This window comes from Diplotaxodon limnothrissa, linkage group LG19 (genome assembly GCF_057381915.1).
Source record: "Diplotaxodon limnothrissa isolate DT_005_m linkage group LG19, D_limnothrissa_male_GT1.1, whole genome shotgun sequence".
Classification (NCBI taxonomy): Eukaryota; Metazoa; Chordata; class Actinopteri; order Cichliformes; family Cichlidae; genus Diplotaxodon; species Diplotaxodon limnothrissa.
In genome coordinates, this window is record NC_140614.1 from 4,482,892 (window position 1) to 4,504,135 (window position 21,244).

The following is a 21,244-nucleotide window of genomic DNA, read 5'->3' on the forward strand; positions in this document are numbered from 1 at the left end:
AGAAACAACAGCATAAAATACCGTCTTTGTTTGTTTGTTTACTTTTAAAAGTAGTATTGAGTATGAGATTTTTTCCTGGATGTCAGTATGGAGCTTGAAATTTTAGTATCATGACAACCCATAGTCCAATTTATGTCCTGTTTTCCTGCATAAACTGGACAGAATTGATAGATTGCGATCTACCTGCAGATGCAGCATAATTTTGTCCTTCCGCAGCTTCCCTTTTGCACTTCCCTTTTTGCATTCTGTTCTGCTCAAGCCCCACAGGGATCTGCATACCAGAACCTCCAAATGTGAAGATATGTGGCAAAGCAAGTTTGGAGTTTGTCTTTATATAGATAACCTGTTCCTAATAATTCAAATAAGCCTACAAAGAACGCTGTTGTGTAAAACAAACTGACATATGTGATAGGGCTGCCACGATTAGTCGACTATTAAAATCGTCGAAGACTAATTTAATAGTCGACGCGTCGTTTGAAGCTTTGTAAGATCCCAAAAGACGCAGGAATAAGTAGTGTAATAACGGACTGAAACAGAAGATGGCAGCACTGCATGTACAAGGATGCCAGCTGCCATGGAGAAGAAGCTGTGTCCCAGAATTCGTAGCGCGGCCCTGCTCAGTTGTCAACAATGGCAGCAGCTAGTTAGTTTTAATATTACTCATATTATTCTTTCTAGGTCACAAAATAAACATTTAACATATTTTCAGGCGAGAATGTAGCTGTGTAAACTTCAAACATCTGCTCAGTTTATCAAGACACCACATATTTTCAAAAGCGCTCCGATGTTTTATGTGGGTAACAGACGTCTCACCAGCTCGATAGCAAGCCGGTAAGAACACCGGACTCCCGGCAAATCGTTTTCAAGCCCACCGCTGTCTTTCGCTACTCAGGTTAAACATGTAATATAAGTCACCTAGATAACTTAAAAATGGTATTGTTTGGCTTTTTTTTTTTTTTTAGTATTTTATTTATTCCTGAGTAAATCGGTTTGGCTGAGATTAAAGTTATAGTTTTTACACAGCCTAATAAACGTCAAGCAGACAACTGATTATCAGAAGTGTGAGATGCTCGAGAATATACTCCGGTGTCCTGTTATATTTTAGATAGCAAGGAGTTTATTAAACTTCACCGAAACAATCTGCAAATGTCATTAAAATTTAATAAACTCTCATCTTGTCTTTATTTTTAGTTAGCACATACCTTAAACACTTCAAGCTGTAAGCTAATGATAGTTATATAAGAGCAGATGCTGCTGGTGCAATAAGCTGTACGTTTTACGTCCAATGGATGCATGATCTGATTAGTCGACTATTCGCAAAAATAATCGGTGACTAGTTGACTATCAAAATAATCGTTTGTGGCAGCCCTAATATGTGAGCTGTTTGCTGCCTTTGTTCTGTGGTTCTGCGACTTTGTAGAACTCAATCTGATCTTTGCTCACAAGACGTTACTAAACCCATGAGTTTTGATCACGATCAGGTCAAAGGTCGTCTTCTTTACCTGGAGAGAGAGTAGCAGTAGTTGGGGCAGGGCAATGGTAACTCCATGTTTTGATATAGAGGACAGGGCTGTAGCAGCCTGGCCTACTGGGACCTGCTCTGACAGCCTGATCCCAGCTGGACACTAAAAGTAGACAAGCCCGAAATAACTGACACATGCGCACACACACACACACAGACTGAGATCCAAATACCTGTCAGTCATAAACATGATTGAACGATCTGTGACTTTTTTTTTTTTTTTTAAACTGTAATATAATTTTTAGTTAAGTTATCATTTATGTTAGAAGAGGCAGGATTGAAGAGTTCCTCTGGTCTTTGACCTGTTCTTGTTTCTCAAAACATTCAGTGAGGATATTTCTGGATCCTGTGGATGTTTTGGTCATTCTCCACAACTTTAAAAGGTTGAGATCTTTTTGGGTTCTGCTTAAAAGTCTTAAAGACAGGTTGTCAGTAAGTGTTCTCACAAAGGAAACAAGTACAAATCTGTGTCTCTCAGTCATACAGTTGTTCAGAAGAATTGCACCGATGCCCCCAACCCCCATGTTCAGACCAGTCTTATCTGTCAGTGTGGCAAATCTGGGTCAATGAGCTCATTTCACACACACGCACACACCTTTGTCATCATCACCTTGGTCTCTAAGGAGCGTTTGATTCATGCACACCAGGTGCACTGGTTGGAAGGGGTTTTGTGACCTGTACACATCCAGTGAACTGGCCTTGAGGAGCAGCCTTTCTCAGATTAATGTGATCAACAACAAAGACAAACTGCAGGATATTTTCTAATTAGTCTGAAGTCTCTCTGTAAAAATACAAGCAGTGTGAGGGTAATCCTACCTACAACTATGACTGTGGACGTTTCAACAAAAGAAAAAAAAAATCAGAATCAAAGTCTTATCCAGTTCTGTTCCAGCAAGGAACAATTGCTGGATTTGATAAAATATTGAATTTGTTATTTGGTTAAGTGTATATAGCATTAATTATGAGTATAAGAAGTTAAACCAGTACCTTTTACAAATATGGCAAGGGTAATTGCACAAAAATGGTACAATATGAAATTAGTAGACAGGTCAGTTTTTATATATACTTTCCTTCCAGCATTGTTGTTCTGATTTTTAATTTTTAAAAATGTTTTAGATATCCAATAGAACAGTTTGGCTTATGAAAGTGGTTAAAAATTTCTGCCTAATCAGCTTACGGTTGCAGCAGCAAACATAGCAGTAATAATTTGTCCATTGATACATTGTGCTTACGTAGACATGATTCTAACCCAGACTGGGGGGGGGGGGGGGGGTGTGTGTGTGTGTGTGTGTGTGTGTGTGTGTGTGTGTGTGTGTGTTTTCACATTTAAACATTACATCTCAATTTCATAAACCTGGATTCGCTTTTATCTTAACCTTAACCTTCCAGCAGTCATTGCTACACCATACGGACAAAAGGGGCACCTACACAATGCATATTTATATACAGGAGCTGCTCTGCTATGGAAAGCCATGCTATAAAGCTCTGGGCACACAGATTTTGTGCTGATGTTAATGACAGAGGAAGTTTAGAACTCTGCAGTTAGTGAGTCATCAGAGCTCTGATTAATTTTATGCTCTGTGTGCCTGTGCTGTCACACCTTCTTGGCTGAGTTGCTGTAGTTTCTAAATGTTTGCAGCTTGTATGTTGCCACTTACAGATGATTGTGAAATTTCTTCCCTACTAGATGTTTCACAAACTGATTTGTTGTAGTGATGGCATGCAAATTTGATAAGCTCTTTAGAATTACATTCTTTCCTGAATATTTTTAAAAGCAGACTGCATGACTAGGGGCTTTTATACACCTGTGGCAATGGATTAAAAACACCTGAAATCAAAGATTAAGAAAGAGTGGTTCAATCTTGTATAGTGTTGTAAAGATTCTTATTCTATTTACCATTTTTCTCACTCTCCCTCGCCTCACCAGACTTACCTCTTTTGCTTTCTCACCACTGATTGACTCTGGAGTTTGTCCCTTAATTGAACTCACGTGGCACACATAATATAAGGACTGAACTCACTTTAAGCTCCCTCTTTTCACTCCCACATTCGGTGGCAGCTGAGGTGAGTTTGATTTGTTCTTCTAAATTTAAAACTTTATTCTTAAGTTAGTGACTTACAGTCGAACCTTGTTTACTCTTTCAGAGTTTAGCAGTCCACATGTGTCTTCCTTTAAATTATCACCAATTACACTGAAATAAACTCAGATATATGGCAACTAATTGATGGCTGTTTTCTTTGCATTCTGCCCGGATGAGGCCATGGTGATAACAATTTCCACCTTCCTTTGAAAAACCACCTAATTAACATATAGTGTATATGTGAAGCTGTGCAGTGAACACACTGTGACAGTCTGCCTTAAAAAAGAAAATAAGAGCAATTATATTTACACATGCCAAGTGCTGACACTCACTGTCCAAACATGTGGTCTGTGGAGCTCAAATGCGAGCCCAGTGTTGTTGTATCTCCCCAATTATAAATCAAGTGCAGGACTCGAGGCACTTAAATTAGACAAAACACTGCTGCAGAGTTTTCTTTTGGCGGTGTTTTGGCTTGAAATTTTGTCTCTCTGACCCATAAACAAAATGACAGACAGCAAAGAAGCGGTAGCACAGCAAAAAGTGAACCAAGGTGAAGTGAAAGATGGTTAAACTTGTTTTTTTCAAGTGCAGTCAGAGCCTTTGTGTCTAAAAACAAAATAAGCCTTTTTAAAGAAAAACCTGTTCAACGGGCTTAAACGTGTAGAAAGCAATCTTTGCATCGTCGTTCCATTATTCAGTGACAACATGCTTATCAAGATAATGTAAACTGTTTTGAAAAAAACTAAATCAAAGCCTGTCTCTGTGTAGACTCACTACTAGCATAATGTTCCACATCATAGCACAGCAGAGATCCACATCAGATACAAACAGGTGTTGACAGACAGACAGACAATAAAGAGAACCAACATGATTGTTAAGTTCAGGATAAGAAGTATGGCTAATGTAGCTATGGCTACAAACCCCTACTTGTAGCCATGAAGTAGCTTTGCTGAGAGATGGACATACATCTATCATATCACTCATGCAACCTCTGAAAGTTAAGGGAAACCCTGAATTTAACTGCAAGTTCTTAATTTCCTATTGAATATGTATTAGGGTTGTGTCACAATATATTTATACCTGTTATATAGAATAGAGAATGTGCATCTTCTTTTTGTTTTCATATTTTAATTGATATTTTATAGGGTTGGGGTTTGCAGTGTTTTGTGTTGTTTCACTTTAAATTTGTTTAAAAGGAAAAAGCTGAGAATTTAAATAGCTAAAAGTTGAAATGTAAATAGTTGTTTTTTGTATTATATGATTTATTTATTCACTCCACATTTTATGTGGAGTGAATAAATAAAAGTATATTTGCGTTGGGCCCTAGAGACAAAGCACGTACGAACTCCAAAACACGTGCAAACCCCGAAGCACGTCCAAAACACAACAGAAGTGCTCCAGGATGCTAGGAGCAGTGTTGAGCTTTTGTTACCTAGTGGCTACACAAGCCAGGAAGTACCAACGACCACGTAAATTAACTTTTTTTAAAAAATTATTTGAATATATATGAGTGCTTGTGTATAAATACACAAACAATACACATATGCTTTCAATTGTGTAATTTAAGTGAACTAGGTAGCTCTGTTTTGGAAGTTCAGTTAATGCTAGAAATGTGTTTTGGAATTTGTACGTGGTTTTTGGAGTTTGTACGTGCTTTGTCTGTAGGGGCCATCGCAGGGCTGTGCGATATGACCAAAATCTCATATCCCGATATAAGAATTTTATCGTCCCGATAACGATATAAATCACAAAAATGTAACATTTTCTGTAAATTCTGTGAATCTCAGGCAGCTCGACTTGCGGGAAGTGTTTCCAGCTGCGCGTCATGTAGCTGGAGTTGAGTGTTTTAACAGATACATGAAACGATACATTTTTAGACATAAGTTGTAACGGCCGCCGTTTTCTTTGTATTTATTACACAGCGTGCTGCGGGGAAAAGCCTGTTCTAACGTTTGAGTCTACGGTTTATTTTTTAGCACCTGGCGGCTCTTTTTTACTTCTCATCTGTAAATAATCTGCTCTTTCACGTGATTCAGTTTATTTTGAAAAGTCTCAACAGGATCTCGAGCTTTATTGTGAAAGGTTTATGTGGAACATAAACAAGCGGACACGCGATGGTGTTACCGTCGTTGTTGCTAACGACAACGCATAAAGACAGGCGCTTGTCCGTCTGTAGTGTGGTTATATTGAATATAAGAGAAAGAGAGAACTTTAAGAAATGAATATAGCCACTACAGTGACCATCAAAACGGTGAAAAAATATTGCTGTAAACAGTTTATTTTGCGACACCACGAAACAAACGATAGCGTAAAATGAAACGATAGACGTTTTTATATCGTCATCCGATATATATCGTTATATCGAACAGCCCTAGGCCACCGTATTTTTTTTTTTTTTTTAAACCACGTGGTTTTTTTTTGTTTGGTTTTTTTGTTTTTACATTAGTAATTCCTTTTGTGCATAATTTTATATTGTTGTTAATAATAAATTAATTAAAGCAACAAAACAACCTGAAGAGCCGGTTGGCAGCCGAAAGAGCCGGTTCTCTGAAAAGAGCCAGAAATCCCATCACTAGTTGACAAGTAGTCCTGAAGAGTGAAAATGGATGATACAAGCAGTCTGTCTTATGCTCTTTAACATGCCAAAAGCTGAAGTGAAACTGAGCGTTAAAAACAATGAAAAGTGTCCACCATAACCAGTGTCTGCACTTTTCATACCGTGTTTTATGATCTTTAGGGTTTCTTTTTCCTCATTTCATCCAGTCAGGGTGAACTCTGCTGTCGCTTTTTCCAACATTATAGTTTGGGATTTTCAGAGGACTGCATGGGAACAAGTTTGCCGGGACTGAAAAACCCCTTTTGGTAGTTCCCTACAGGCAAATACATATGTAAATGGAAATAAATGTACTAGCATAAATTAAGCAGAAGGCAGCGACACACTTCTCCTATTTCAGAGTTCACCAGGAACAGAAGAAGCACACTGTGCCGTTCTTGTAACGCTGCGTGCATGCATTCACAGCTTATACCATCTAACACACTCTCACGCACATATTCTGGTATGTCAGAGTGATCTCGGGGGTTGCCGTGGAGCTGTGGCTGTCAGTCATAGAGCTGGCCAATCATAGCGAGGCTGAAATAGTGTGGTTTGTTATGTAATCTTCTTTCTCACATCCCAGTTTACCCCTGACCACTCTCTCCTTCCCACTCTGGCTGTCTCTTTCAATCTGGGGGAGGACCTTTGGTTTTCCTGTTACCAGGCCATGTCAATATGGGCACGCTGGCAGAGAACACTGTGTATAAATGGCTCTTGGGACCTATTAGTGTTGGGTTTCAAGAGCAGCTGCTGGACTGACTGACAGACAGGTGTGGTTAGTGAGACAGGAAGCATTGCTTTCTGACAGGTGAGAGGACTTCACTGGTCAAAAAGAGTCCAGAGTCTAGTAATTCCAATTGATCATCATCTTTCTTTCTTGTCTTTGAGTTTCCACGCAAAACAAAAGAAATATTCTAATATGTGGGTAAATTTGCAGTACAGTGCGGGTTTATGGTCAGATTATGAATCATCACTGAAATTCCATTAAAGAAGAGATTTTTATTACGTACTGACATGTTTCATCCTGTAATTAAAGGTTTTTAAACATTTTAAATGAATAATTATACTGTAAACTGAACTCCTCATTAATGCTTTGTTTGTATGTTTCTCCAGGCGAGGATAGCCTTCTTGCAGGGGGAGAGGAAGGGCCAGGAAAACCTGAAGCATGACCTGGTTAGAAGAATAAAAATGTTAGAATATGCATTAAAGCAGGAAAGGTAAGACACAGAATCTTCATAATATATTAGAGGGTCTCTTTACCTTACAATATAACATGTCTTGAGGTGAATTGTGTTGTTGTTAACTGGTGCTGTGTAAATAAAATTCAGTTGAATTGTTGGTGATCCGTAGGGGTTAAACTGGACTTCACACTGAAGGCTACCAACTATAACTTTAGATCACTGCTGATCTTTAAAAAGAAATCCCGTTAGATCTTTAATTTCCTTATTTTCAGTGCCATGAAAAAATATTTGCTGCCTTTTTTATTTCTTAGTGAGTTTTTTTTCCTCGTTTGTCAAACTTAAATGTTTCAGAAGATCAAACAAATTGTTATACCAGACAAAGATAATCCAAGTATGTACAATATACAGTTTTGTCACAAAGTTGACCTGTTTGAAAAAGTATTTGCCTCCCTTGTTAAATCATAAAGTAACAGAGATTAACCGCATTTTTTGGAAATCTGCGTTTGATTTCACTAGCCACATCCAGGCTCCAAGAGGGCAACAACACTCCTGCAGGAAGCTGCTAAAGAACCCAGAACAACTCCAGGTCTTACTTGCCACAGTTAAAATCAGTGTCCAGGTTTCAGTAATAAAAAAGAGACTGGGTAAAAATTGCACCCATAGAAGAGTTCCAAGGAGAAAACCACTGCTGGCCAAAAAGAACACAAAGGCTCGTCTCACATGTGCGAAAAGCATCTTGATGATTCTCAAGACTTTTGGGAAAATACTCTGTGGACTGATGAGACAAAATTTGAACTTTTTTGAAGGTTTGTGTCCTGTTACATCTGCTGTAAAACTCACGCAGCATGTCATAAATCATCAACAGTCAAACATGGTAGTGTGATTGTCTGAGGCTGCTTTACTGCTTCAGAATCATGAAAAGTGCTCTGTACCAGAAAATCCTGGTTTCCAGCCATCAATTCATCCCACTTGGCTTATGCGATGATCCAAAAACACACACGCAAGCCCACCTCTGAATGACTTTATAAAAACAAGAAAACAAACAAACCCATAAATAAAATCAAAGTTTTTGAGCGGACTACTCCGGATTTAAATCTGATTTGCTAAATAAGTCATTCATGCTAGAAAACCCTCCAATGTGACTGAATTTAAACAACTCTGCTAAAAAATAGTGGACCAAAATTCCTCCACAGTGGGAAGGATCCATTGCCAGTTTTTGCTGCTAAGGGTTGCACAACCAATTATTAGGGTTTTTTCTTTTTTAAATATATAATTTTTTGCCTTTTAACTGGCTTTATTGGATAGAAACAGCAAACATCGACAGGAAAGTGGAGGGAAAGAGAGAGGGAAAGACATGCGGCAAAGGGGAACAGGTCGGACTTGAACCTGGGCCGGCCACTTTCAGCCATGCGGCATATGGTCGCCTGCTCATCTGACTGAGCTAAACTGGCGCCCAACCCGTTGTTAGAGGACTACCGTATTTATGGGACCATAAGGCGCACTGTCGACAAACGGGTCTGTGTTCATACATAAGGCGCACCGCATTATAAAGCGCATTTAACTAAACAAATCAGTCAGAAAAGTCAAACTTTACTCAACTCATTCCGCTTGCTTCCTCCACTTCCATACCATTAATTCATTAATGTTGAATTCTCTGGTAGCTGCTCTATAAACGCTGGAACAACAGTATATGTTATTCCAGTGTTTTTCTAATTTTTGCTATGTAACTTTGCACTGTCCACTTTCTGCTGTAACAAATTTCCCACGTGTGAGACTAATAAAGGTTATCTTATCTTACATTAATGACTAACCTCATATTGTGGCTGGACTATCTCAGTTGTTCTCTCCTACTGAAGTTTGGTCCGTTTACAGCACTTTTCCAGACGATTGCATTTGTCAAAAAAAGTGGAAAAAGGTTAGCGTTCATTCTCCAGGTTCAGTTTTATGCTTTGGTATGCTAACATAGCGGTGTCGCTAGCGATCACTAGCACAGCATTATATACCATCTAGCCCAACTTCAGTAATCCTACAAACATCACTATTGTGTAGCTTTCTCTCTACATTCATGTTGGAAGTGATAGCAGAGCTGTACGTTTTATTTTTTTCCAGAAATCTCTCAGTCAGAACATGATATACCATGTTAAGGTAACTAGCAAAACCAACGAGCTAACTATCTACTAACTTCCTGCTAACTTCTAACTCCGTTTAATTTAATAAATTCTGTTTTCATGGATGCCTGGATGTTTAACTTAATTGATACACCTGGTAAAGCAGCAACACTGATCATTTTATTAAAGATGAAAGAATTTACACAGTGTTTGTTTGGGACCTGACATGGACGGAGTTTTGGACCCAGATTACTATGAGCCGCAAGGCTCCTGACTACGGTAGCCATAACGCTCAGACAATTCATCAAGCGGTGCAGCTTCGTAGCTTAGCAAAGTCCTACTAAAACATTTTTTGACAGATTTTTGAGCGCCGTGTACCACATAAAATCCGCTCGAGGTCAGTGTAGCAATGGGAATTGCATTTACCTGTGTGTTCCGCCCGGAGTCTTGAGAGTGTAACACCGGAAGGTGAGAAGCAGAGACTCCGGGTGGAACACACAGGTAAATGCAATTCCCATTGCTACAGTCAGTAAACACAGCCAGAATTCATAGATAAGGCGCACCAGATTATAAGACGCACTGCCGATTTTTGAGAAAATTAAAGGATGTTAAGTGCGCCTTATAGTGCGGAAAATACGGTATTCATTTTTCCACATAGGGCCCGGTAGGTTTGGATAACTTTTTCAGTAAAATCATCATCTAAAACGGTATTTTGTTTTTTGTACGAGGGCTGTCTAATATCAAAATTTGTTCAACAATCTGAAACTTGTGACAAACATGCAAAAAAACAACAACAAAGAAGTCAAGAAAGGAGCAAATACTTTTATTTCACTGTGCTGAGTCTTTCACTTCAGTTTGCAGAAGGCTAATTCATTCACAGTCATTGGCATGCTTGGATAGCTTGTCAGGGTTATGTTGTGATGGATTAGAAGTTTGTCTTTGGGTGTGTCGTCTCAGTGTCTGCCACTTGCTTATTTTCCAAGCAGCACAGGTACTCTGAAATATAGAGCACAGAAGTTAATATACCAAATAACCTGGACTAGTGTATTAAAGGGATATGTTTAATTTGTTTGAATACAAAGTTAATTAGCTTTCTATAGTTCTGCTTCAGACTGCTGTTAAATTACTGCTTCGTTCTGTGATTCTTGGGTTGCTTTTGTGCACTAGTGATGTAATAGATTATTTGTATACTTCAGATTCTTTCTGTTTCACTGATAAAGAATCTGCCAAAGCCTTCTTTTAGTTTCATCTGTTTAAGCCATTTACATTTTCACTTTTGCTATGGTGGAAATCTGTTTCCCTTCTCTTAGACCACACACTTTGAGCTTTTTTCACTGTTTTGGGGGTGACAGAAAATATGCATTAAAAATATGTTATGTTAATTTTAATTTTTAACCATGTCAATTGATTGGTTGATGATTAGTTTCTCTTTTTTCCATTTTCAGAGCAAAATACCACAAGTTAAAATATGGAACAGAGCTAAACCAAGGAGAAATGAAGATGCCAAGTTTTGAATCAGGTATGATGTCATACTCCCCTCCACTAATCTCTCATTGTACACATGCTTTATATTCAGTGTGGCCTTTTGTAGACTGCATATAAAAGATGTAGGTTCTTAGCCCCTGGGCAGCATGGTGGTGCAACGATTAGCACTGTCGCCTCACAGCAAGAAACTCCTGCGTTCAAATCAGTCACCTGGCCAGGGTCTTTGTGTTTGGAGTTTTCATGCTGTATCTGCATGGGTTCTCGCTGGGTACTCGGGCTTCTTCCCACAGTTTAAAGACATGCAGTTAGTGGGGTTTTGTAATAAACCGGAAACACATGAGCATTAAACACTGTGATGTAAATCCCTCATCATACGCAGTTCTTTAAAATGTTAATTGTTAATTGGAATTGGATAAGCACAAGAAGATGGATTGATTGATGGACTCCTGACCTTTCTTCTTAGACTTGAACTAACTCACAGCTTTAAATACAACTGATGAAAGCCATCTCTGTTTTGTGTCCAGCAGGCAGTGCTGTATAAATCACTGTTTCTGTTTTTGTCCTTAGACACCAAAGATTCAGAGGTCTCTGCTGTTCATGCCAACAGTCAGCTCACCTGGAAACAAGGAAGACAGCTGCTCAGACAGTAAGAACATTTGAGCACTTGTATTTGCAGTGGAAGCAAAATGCTGAAATAATTTTTTGAATTAATTTGTTAACAAAAATCAGTATTTGACCAAATGATGTGTAGTTTACAGTGTGCACGTGTTTGTTTGGCGGTCAGGTACCTACAGGAAGTCGGATACACAGACACCATCCTGGACGTTCGTACTCAGAGGGTTCGCTCTCTGCTTGGCCTGTCGGGCTCAGAGCAGAATGGATCTGTGGAGAACAAGAACCTGCAGCACCTGATCAATGGGACCGAGCGCCGCAAGGACAAAAGGTACAGACACACGCACAGCTGTTCACATGCAGTACTAGCCAGTACTTTACTGATTTCAGCTTTTGTGAAAACCGCTCCAGTAACAAAAAACATAAAACAGCAAAACAAACACAAATTGGTAGTTCCTTTGTAACAAACTGCTTACTTGCCTATCTATAATAAGTTAATTCAGCATCAAGCTTCATTTCTTTGCTCTCAAGGCTTGATTTTGTTTCATGCCCCACTGTAAAACATGGATTCTCACTGTCCACTGTTGTGTTTACCATCTCAACATGAGCAGCACCACATCCCCTTCCTCTCATGCTGGTCAGTGGGTCAGTGTTTATATTATTCTAGCTACATCTGAATCTAACATTTGCCTTAAGTTATTATAACCATGACCTAGCCTTTGCCTAAGATAGTGGGCCCGAACCCAAACCTAACCTAATATCGCTTTCACATGAAAAGGAGCCAAGTCTCCCCAGTGTGACATCTCCCACCACACTGACAGTGCAAGCACAAACACAACCCAGCAGACAACTTAAGTGTAACAACATTGGTGTTTATATCCAGGAGTCCAGGTGATGTTCTGGAGACTTTTAACTTTCTGGAAAACACAGAAGACAGCGATGAAGACGATGATGAGGAGGGGGACCTGATGGATGACATCACCACTGACAAACATCACAGAGCCAAGAAACATAAGACCAAGGTAAACAGAGAGCAGGCAGCCCCTTTTAAATCACCACTGTTGTTCTTTTCCCCTGTACCTCCTTCCTTTACTCTGCCGTCCTTCAACACCTCTTCCTTAATTCTTAACTTGTGTTTTGTTTTTTGTTTTTTCTCTCTCTTTCCTCTCCTGCTATTTCAGGTGGGAAACGAGGGCTTAGCGTCAGAGGATGATGCCGACACAGAGGAGGCTCTAAAGGAGTTTGACTTCTTGGTGACGGCTGAGGATGGAGAAGGGGCGGGTGAGGCTCGGAGCTCCGGAGACGGGACAGAGTGGGGTAAGAGATGTACATGAATCCCACTGATTGTAAATATATGAAGGCTGTGTCCTTTGCTCTGTCTGTTGAATGATATTCACCTTAAATAAACAAATGCAAATTGTAAATTATTGATGATTATTTTTCCAATTAATGAATTGTGTGGCTGTAAAATCATTATGACAACAGCTAATGAATATAATCTTGTAATAGAGAGGTACAGTGTGTTTATTAAAGCCTCTCACTCTTCAGCGGAGCCTCTACCATTTCCTACTGGCGGGGGGAAGTCCTTCTTACTTGGGGGGTCAGATGATGTGTTGGAGAGCGTGCTGGGACTGGGTGACCTTGCCGACCTCACAGTCACCAACGATGAAACAGACTATGGCTATGATGTAAGGAAAAAAAACAACTAAGCTGCAGTTTAAAACTCAAACATTCTTTAGAAATTGCCCTAACATTGACATCTTCTTTTCCTCAGCTGCCGTCCAGTAAGGAGTCTTCGTTCAGGAAGACATGGAACCCCAAGTACACGCTAAGGAGCCACTTCGATGGTGTCCGAGCACTGGACTTTCACCCCGTTGAGCCCTGCCTGGTCACCGTGTCCGAGGATCACACCCTTAAACTGTGGAACCTCACCAAGACTGTCCCTGCCAAAAAGTAGAGTAACACCAGATGTACACATAAACCTCCAAGCAGAACTACCAGAATAATCAAAAGACTCTGGCATAAATTACACCAAAATATATAGTCTGAGGAGCTTGGAAAGAAAAGCTTCTTCAGTTCTGAACTGAAGAAGCTTCTCGGATGAGAGGTGAAACGTTTTCAAAGAAACCTAAAGAAGTCCAGACTCTTTTCTTTTCAAGCTCCTTAGACTACAATGACCTGGATGACTTTGTTTATGTAAAATAAGACATTGCCTTTACTTAAATAGCCAGCACCTGAACACCTTAGTCTTTGCTGCTGTGATCCCAATGGGACCTTCTCTAGTTACAGCATGATTATGCTTGTTTCTCTTAGCTGAACAGTTCTTGCCATGACTGGGATTACTGCAATAGTTAAATAAGGCTGTTTGCTCTATACCAGCATTACATTAACACAACCTAAGTGATGGTCTTGTATTGAAGAAAGAATTTCCAGTGATTAACTTGTTGCAACGGTTGCTTCTGGAAACCATTTGCAGTGGAGACCTCAGAGCTGGTTGAAATACTGGCAACATTGCAAAGCTGTGATCAAAGCAAAAATCATTTTCTAAAGGGTATCCTAAATTTTAAAAAAAGAAAGAAGAAAAAGTTCAGTCGGTTGAGAAAAGAACGCTCAGCATGGACAGTATTTCCTCATCACATAGAAAAGCTTTTATTCACTCTGCTTCAGAGGAAAATCCTCTCCTTACAAACCTGGCAGATCCTTTCAGTATTAGCATCTCATTTTCTCCTCATCACTGCGTTTCCATGGCACTATTCTGATCAAACTCACACCACAGGCTTCTGATGTGTCAGTGTCTTACAAATAATCCCTTTAAATAATACCCCTCAGGACTTACTGTCGTACAGTGAAAAACAGTCACTGCTGCCTGTAACAGAGTTGAAGAAGAGTCTGTTTGATGATGAAGTAACAATCTGCTTGTTTATTTCACTGTTGTTGTTGTTTGTTTTTTCCAGAAGTGCCTCTTTCGATGTGGAACCGATCTACACATTCAGAGCCCATGTGTATGTATCCAAACACACACAGTGTGTCTAAGGCTCTATTTGACTTGATGGTTGAGGTTCCATGGTGTTTTTAACTTTTTCAAGTTACATCAGATTTCTTCACGTTTTAAGTGACACAAGTAATATTTAAAAAAAGTGAGTTGTTTTTTTTTTTGTTTTTTTTTTTAAAAAGGTAATTTCAGACCTGTGGTGAACTGCTGTTGGCAGGAAGACAGAAATGATGCTTTTTAGTGGCAGCAGCTATGAATAAATGAGCATTAGTAGTGATTAAGACTGACAGGCACCCTGTAGCTACAGCATGAGAATAATCTCAGCAGCAGGAAATATGTCTGAGAAAATGTAAGTCAAACACCAGGAAAAAATTGTTATAAAGTAACAGAAACGTGTTTAAAAAAATCTGGAAAATTTAATGGACCAAATTGCCAGATAATAGTAGAATTAAAAATAACTAAAATGCAAATAAAACACTAAATCAAAATAAAAACTGTATTAAAATATGTCTGAAAAGTTGTTTTTTTTTTTTTTAATATTTAAAAAAAAAAAGAATTTGATTAAAATATCAGAAAATGTCTTTAACAAACTAAAAACTATCAGTATCATGTTTGGACAAACTAGATTTATAGAACATTTTTGGTATATTATAGTTATAAAGGTCTTTTCACTGCTCATGTCTAAACTTGCTAGATGTTGATCTCACTCACACTCTTTGTGAGTGTAAGTGAGAGATCTCAGTAACCAGCAGGATTAAATGACTGTCGAGGTTACGTGTTTGCACTTGACATCATCCGTAAATATATGTATTTTATCAAACCTCTGGTGATGATGCTCTTTTCTGTCTTCAGTGGACCAGTGTTGTCATTGGCGATGACCTCCAGTGGTGAACAGTGTTTTAGTGGTGGTCTTGACGCAACCATCCAGTGGTGGAACATCCCCAGCTCAAATGTTGATCCCTACGACACTTATGGTACACACTATTTCACTAAGTGAAAGGGAAAAGGTTTAAGTAGTAGTGAGCCCTGCTATAGTTTCGAGTGGCGCTAACAAAAAGAGGAGAGGCCAAGCTGAAGATGGCAGAGACGGCTCAGGTTGGGCAGATATGAAAAGTTAGAGCGACAAGGCTGAGATGTTTGGGCATGCACAGAGGAGAGGCAGCGGATATATTGGACAAAAGACGTTGAAAATGAAGCTGCTAGGCAGGAGGAAATGGGACCACAGAGAAGATTCATGCTGAGTGTGGACATGCAGAGGGCTGGTGTAGCAGAAGGGTATACTAATAATGGGGAGATGATCCACTGTGGCGACTTGTTATGGTAACAGCCAAAAGGAAAAACAAGTAAACCGGTTGTCTCCTTTCATAATGATCTCCTTGTTTTTTCAAAAATATAGATTTCTTAGATTACCTCACATGGCTCTGCTATCCCCAAAAAATTTCTTTTTCTTTTTTTGTTTTATTCTTTTCGGTTCCCAAGTTTGAATGTTTTTCTTTTAGGTCTGCTCCTATTAAGGCTGCTTTCCTCATGTCTTTACTTTCTGAACAAAATGCTGGATTTTAAAAAGATGTCTTTACTTGGGGAAAAATACAATTTTTCGGGAACATTTTATTTCACAAAACCTTACAAAGACACCAAAAATGTCTTCCCTTTGTTAAAGTTTTCTCTTTCAATTGGGAATATTTGTCAGTTAGATGAATGTACAGTTATAAAAACAGAAGGCCCCTCTCATTTCTTATCTCTCTTCCAATCAGATCCAAGCGTCCTGGCAGGTTCCTGGTCAGGACACACGGACGCTGTGTGGGGATTGGCATACAGCGGTATCAAAAACCGCCTCCTGTCCTGCTCGGCCGACGGAACAGTGAAGCTGTGGAACCCAACAGAGAAAAACCCCTGCATTAGCACTTTCAATACAAACCATGGTAAGAAGAAGAAAAAGGGTGCGCTTCTTTGCAGGAGGGAGTTTGAACAGACTTGCTGATGTTTACATCTGTCAACAGAGCATGGGATCCCCACATCAGTGGACTTCAATGGTTGTGACCCTGCTCACATGGTGGCATCCTTTAATAGCGGAGACGTGGTTGTGTATGACCTGGAAACTTCCCAGCAAGCACTTGTGCTCAAAGGACAGGGAGATGGCAGTAAGAGCACAAACAACCATGAACAGATATGAGGTGTGTGATGGGTTTTTGAGGACAGTAAACAGTGTTATCCCTTTCTCTCCCTCCTCAGCTCTGTCGGGGTCAAATCATATAAATAAGGTGGTGAGTCATCCCACGCTTCCAGTAACCATCACTGCTCATGAAGATCGACACATCAAATTCTTTGATAACAAGTCAGGTCAGTCTGCAGCTACTCCCCAGCTGTGTCCATCACTCCAAAGATGGTGAGCCTGATTGGTGAGATCAGGTTTCACAGCTCCCACTTCACAGACACTGTGTACAGAGTGACTCAGAATTATTTTGACTTGAGAAAAACGAGTCCTTCTGGAAGTGCTTAGGTGTGCCTTGTGTCCTCTATGCAGGTAAAGTGATTCATGCCATGGTGGCTCATCTGGATGCAGTGACCAGCCTGGCCGTGGATCCCAACGGCATCTACCTGATGTCTGGCAGTAAGTCTCATAAAAGTCTTCCTGGAGCTCAGAATAAAGCATTGAATTTAATTTAGCTTTTTTTAAATTAAATTCTGAAAGTTATTACAGTTCTTCATGCGTGCTGTAGATGGTGACTAGTGAAGATTGAAAGGTTATCTATTAGGGCTGAGTATCGTCACTGATTTCTAGAATCGATTCAATTCCGATTCACAAGGTCCCGAATCGATTCGATTCGTTTTATTAGAGACACAGCTAAGGGTTTTGCAATTTTGCATAATTTTAAAAAGTTTTAATTTGTTCAGTAGCATACTGAACAGCAGAAATTAGGTTTTCTTTTCCGAAGTAAGTAAAAGGAAAAAAGAAACAGCGGCCGACAGCGCTGTAAACAACGGCAGTGGGTGATAAGCAAGCAAATAATGCAGAAAACAGATTTTTAGATGGGAAACTATTCCTGAGAGAGGGAGAGCTGTGCAGGAAGTGTGATTTTTATCTTGGTGGAAGCAAAACAGTAAGTAGGAGGGAATTCATGACGATGTCTATGTGAAGCGTAGTTTGGATCATTTTGCTGCGGGTTCAGTCAGAGATAAAACCTGCAGCTTCAGAATCTAGCGCAAAAAGGACATAAACACAAAGCGCGAAACACCAGAATCGGTGAGCTGTCGGCTTTCAGCCCCGACCGTGTTCGTGCCGTCGGGTGAGAAAGGCGACATCTCACTGATTCTGATGCGTCGGCGGGTCCGCTCTTTGCGTTTACGTCTTTGTGCAGAACCCGTGCTCCTGCTCTCATTTACTGTTTTAGCTGTTTGGTGGTTGTTGAAATTTTGTGAGGTTTAACCTGAGATTCTGGCATTTTGGGCAAAATAAATTTATATTTAAAAATCGATTCAGGATTTTAATGAACCGATATCACGTTATCCAAGCTAGAATTGATTTTAATCGATAAATCGATAATCAAAACCCATCCTATTATCTATGTAAGTTAGTTCAACTTTGCTTTGTACCATTACATGACTGAGTATTCTCTTTAGTCTATTTACTTGTACAGCACATCGCATTGATTATCATGTGTGCTCAACTAGGACACTTGCCTCACAACGGCTTTGTTCACAGCTTTAAGTCAAATGACCTGCAGTGCTATATGTTAGACCCCGTCTGCGTATATACCCCTGTCACCACAGTTATTCCTCAATCCTTATGCTCCTCACCTCACCACGAACACTTCATTTGGCAAGCTGGCTTTTCCATGTGAGGAGATTTTTGACTAAGACCCAAGGGCATGCATTTTGTCATGAGCTCTTTCACTCGGGTCACGTTAGTAGAGAAAGTCCTGGGAGGTGCTGCTCTTACACGGCACAATCCTCTTCTCAGAGTCCTTTGACCCAGTTTTAGAGTCGTCAGACCAGTATGCTGCCAGTCCTGCTGCGCTGGCTAGCCAAAACAAAACACCTGTTTCCTCTGTTTCACCGTATAACTAAGAAGCTCTCCTCTGACAGCTGAGAAGCCATTTATGTTTTGTGAGGTTTTCTGATGACTGTAAAAAAAAAACTTCTTTTTTTTTTTTTTCTTCTTCTCAGGACTAACCACTGCATGTATCAATCCGAAATCTACTCATTTCACTGTGTCTGGCTATAGACAGGATCTGGAAAAAGCTGATTTAGTTAACCACCACCTATAGATCCATTACTGACAGTTTGTTTGGCCCTGTCTCACAATCTAAACACAGGTGCCCCCACAGCTCTTCCATCCAAGATTTTCCACATTTCATTTAGACACATTAAACAGGCTTAGTGACAGAGCTCATGGTGCAGGCATTGCCCATCTATGTTTGGATCACTGGTTCCCCAGACAACCCACTGGTGCCTCTCCATATTGAGGTCAGATGTCTTTGGCCCAAGTTCTGTTCAGGTTGTCAGCCCCAAAAGGTGATGCACTTTCCTATCACAGTCTGATAGGCACACCCCCACAAAAACACTTTTGGTGTCTCAGGTTGTAACATTCAGTTTGACATCAGCCGTTCACACTGATTTCCATCCACTGTTTCACTCTGTGTACTTTGACCAAATGTATTAACGAACTGTCAGCTCAATGTGAGGAGTGGTCACATCTTAGCCTATTTGGACAATTGGGGTTTGATAGCAGGATCCAAAGAGCAGGCTGTGATGCGGGTTTCACTGGTCCTGTCACACATTCAAGTACTCAGTTTCTCTGACCTTTCAAAAAATGCCTGCTAACCACAAGTCAGCAGGTCTCTTGTCTTGGGCTGGAAATATGCTCAGTTTCCAGCTGTGGATGTTTGTCAGGGCACAGAATAGCTGCACTCAGTTTCACTTGGGGCACAGACTGCATTTCCACATAATATTGCAATTTTATGTCATGGTGATGGCATGATGGTTGTAGAGCCTGACTGATGTAGTATTTTTCAGACCAATATTTGGTGATTTTTTTTAAAATAGGCAATATGTATTGGCCAATAAAGCTTTATCTTCTAGACACACAAAATATGAATGGATTTCCCTAAAAATTGTTAGGTGTAATCATTTGAGTCCTTACCAAGATTGTATGAAAATGAAATTTAAAAATAGTTTTGTTTTATTGACACGAGAAGTCTTGGATTACTTGCTCTGCCCAACTGCAACTTCCCTGTTGGGAAACGGCAACCAGCTGATCCGAGCATACTGCAGTCTGGTGGACAAACTATCCAATGGCAACCCTCTTAACATGGTTGAACGGTCTTTTTTTTTTTTTGTCTCTCCTTCCTTATTTATTTTTCAGTTATCAGCAGAACAATTAAAATTATTTGGCAATACTAAGAAATCGCCTTACCAATATATTGGCGTGTTCAACAATATTTAATCAAGGTTTTAAGGATGACAGCATGTCAGTGGTGAATTCAGTTTCTGCCTAGCTGCTCCTTGCATGTTAGCTTTTTATCCTTTGAGAGAGCCCGGCTACAGTGCATGTAAACATTTATACCATTATTATTACAGACAGTGTGTGGCATAACACTAAACATTGGTTCAGTTCATTGTGGGTTGTTGACATTTCTTTATGGGCTTAATTTATTCTTTTAGAATCTTTTTCACTTCAGAACGCTGGACTTTAAACTGTTTAGAAGTCTCCTTATAACCCTTCCCAAACTGAAGGGCAGAAAGAATTTCTTCTCCAATATCATCTTTTTAAAAGCTTCAAACTGCCAAGAACTTCTCCTGTTGCACAGGTTCTCATACTCACTGATAATTACTTAAGTGCATCTGAGTAGCAGAATCTGGTTGCCACTTACTCTCTTGATTCCTAATGGCGTAGTAGGTTTGGAAGCACTAAGGTTCACATAGTTTTTCTCACTCTCTTAATTTTTTGATACTTAAAATGTTAGAAATGAGAGATGATATGCTTTGTGCTTATATGGCTATGTATGCATTGTAGCTTGTTCCTGTCCTTTGCTAGACCAGTGTTTCCCAACCACTGTGCCGCGGCACATAGGTGTGCCGTGAAAGATTATCTGGTTCCACCTGATTAGTACTCTAAATGACTGGTGTGAGTAACGGGCAGAACAATTACATTCTATTGTAATCTCTTGTAAACGCTACAAGAGATGAACAAAATCAACTTTTGGAGAATTACATTCTCTTCCACTAGAGGGCAGTAAAACTACCTACTCTAATTAAATAGAATGCCAACTGCCAGTAAAACAGAAGACGAAGAAGAAATGACATAACCGTCATGCTGTGAATGAGACAATGCAGTGCGTAATAGCAATAGATAAATATTTGAAAAGAACAAGTAGTCAATCTGACCTGGGCCCTGGAGAAAATTCTGACCCAGATGAAGGCCCTAACATGAGTAGTGGTCAGAAAGCAAAAAAGGTACACTGGGGACAAACCAAACCAATTCCACTCTGCCTGATGCACGGGGGGAAATTATCAATGTGCTTTTTGTGACATTTTTGGTTTGATGGTGTGCTGTGTGATTTTTTTCTAATGTGAAATATGTGCCGTGGCTCCAAAGGGTTGGGAGACACTGTGCAGACAAATCTGGCAGTAGTTAATTTGAAACATTACAGAGCAAGCTAATTTTACA

The 21,244-nt window shown here is 39.8% G+C and overlaps 1 protein-coding gene across 1 annotated transcript in view; it reads left to right on the forward strand.

Annotated features, from left to right (window-relative positions):
• Window positions 1-21,244, forward strand: part of strn3 (striatin, calmodulin binding protein 3) — a 33,500-nt gene that overhangs the window by 7,539 nt on the left and 4,717 nt on the right. Inside the window, exons 2-15 of the mRNA XM_085343338.1 lie at window positions 7,310-7,413; window positions 10,931-11,004; window positions 11,538-11,616; window positions 11,755-11,913; window positions 12,466-12,604; window positions 12,764-12,899; window positions 13,131-13,270; window positions 13,357-13,535; window positions 14,537-14,584; window positions 15,427-15,548; window positions 16,329-16,496; window positions 16,575-16,715; window positions 16,807-16,914; window positions 17,099-17,185. Of these exons, the coding sequence (XP_085199464.1) occupies window positions 7,310-7,413; window positions 10,931-11,004; window positions 11,538-11,616; window positions 11,755-11,913; window positions 12,466-12,604; window positions 12,764-12,899; window positions 13,131-13,270; window positions 13,357-13,535; window positions 14,537-14,584; window positions 15,427-15,548; window positions 16,329-16,496; window positions 16,575-16,715; window positions 16,807-16,914; window positions 17,099-17,185 (1,684 nt within the window). The remainder of the gene's footprint in view (window positions 1-7,309; window positions 7,414-10,930; window positions 11,005-11,537; window positions 11,617-11,754; window positions 11,914-12,465; window positions 12,605-12,763; window positions 12,900-13,130; window positions 13,271-13,356; window positions 13,536-14,536; window positions 14,585-15,426; window positions 15,549-16,328; window positions 16,497-16,574; window positions 16,716-16,806; window positions 16,915-17,098; window positions 17,186-21,244) is intronic.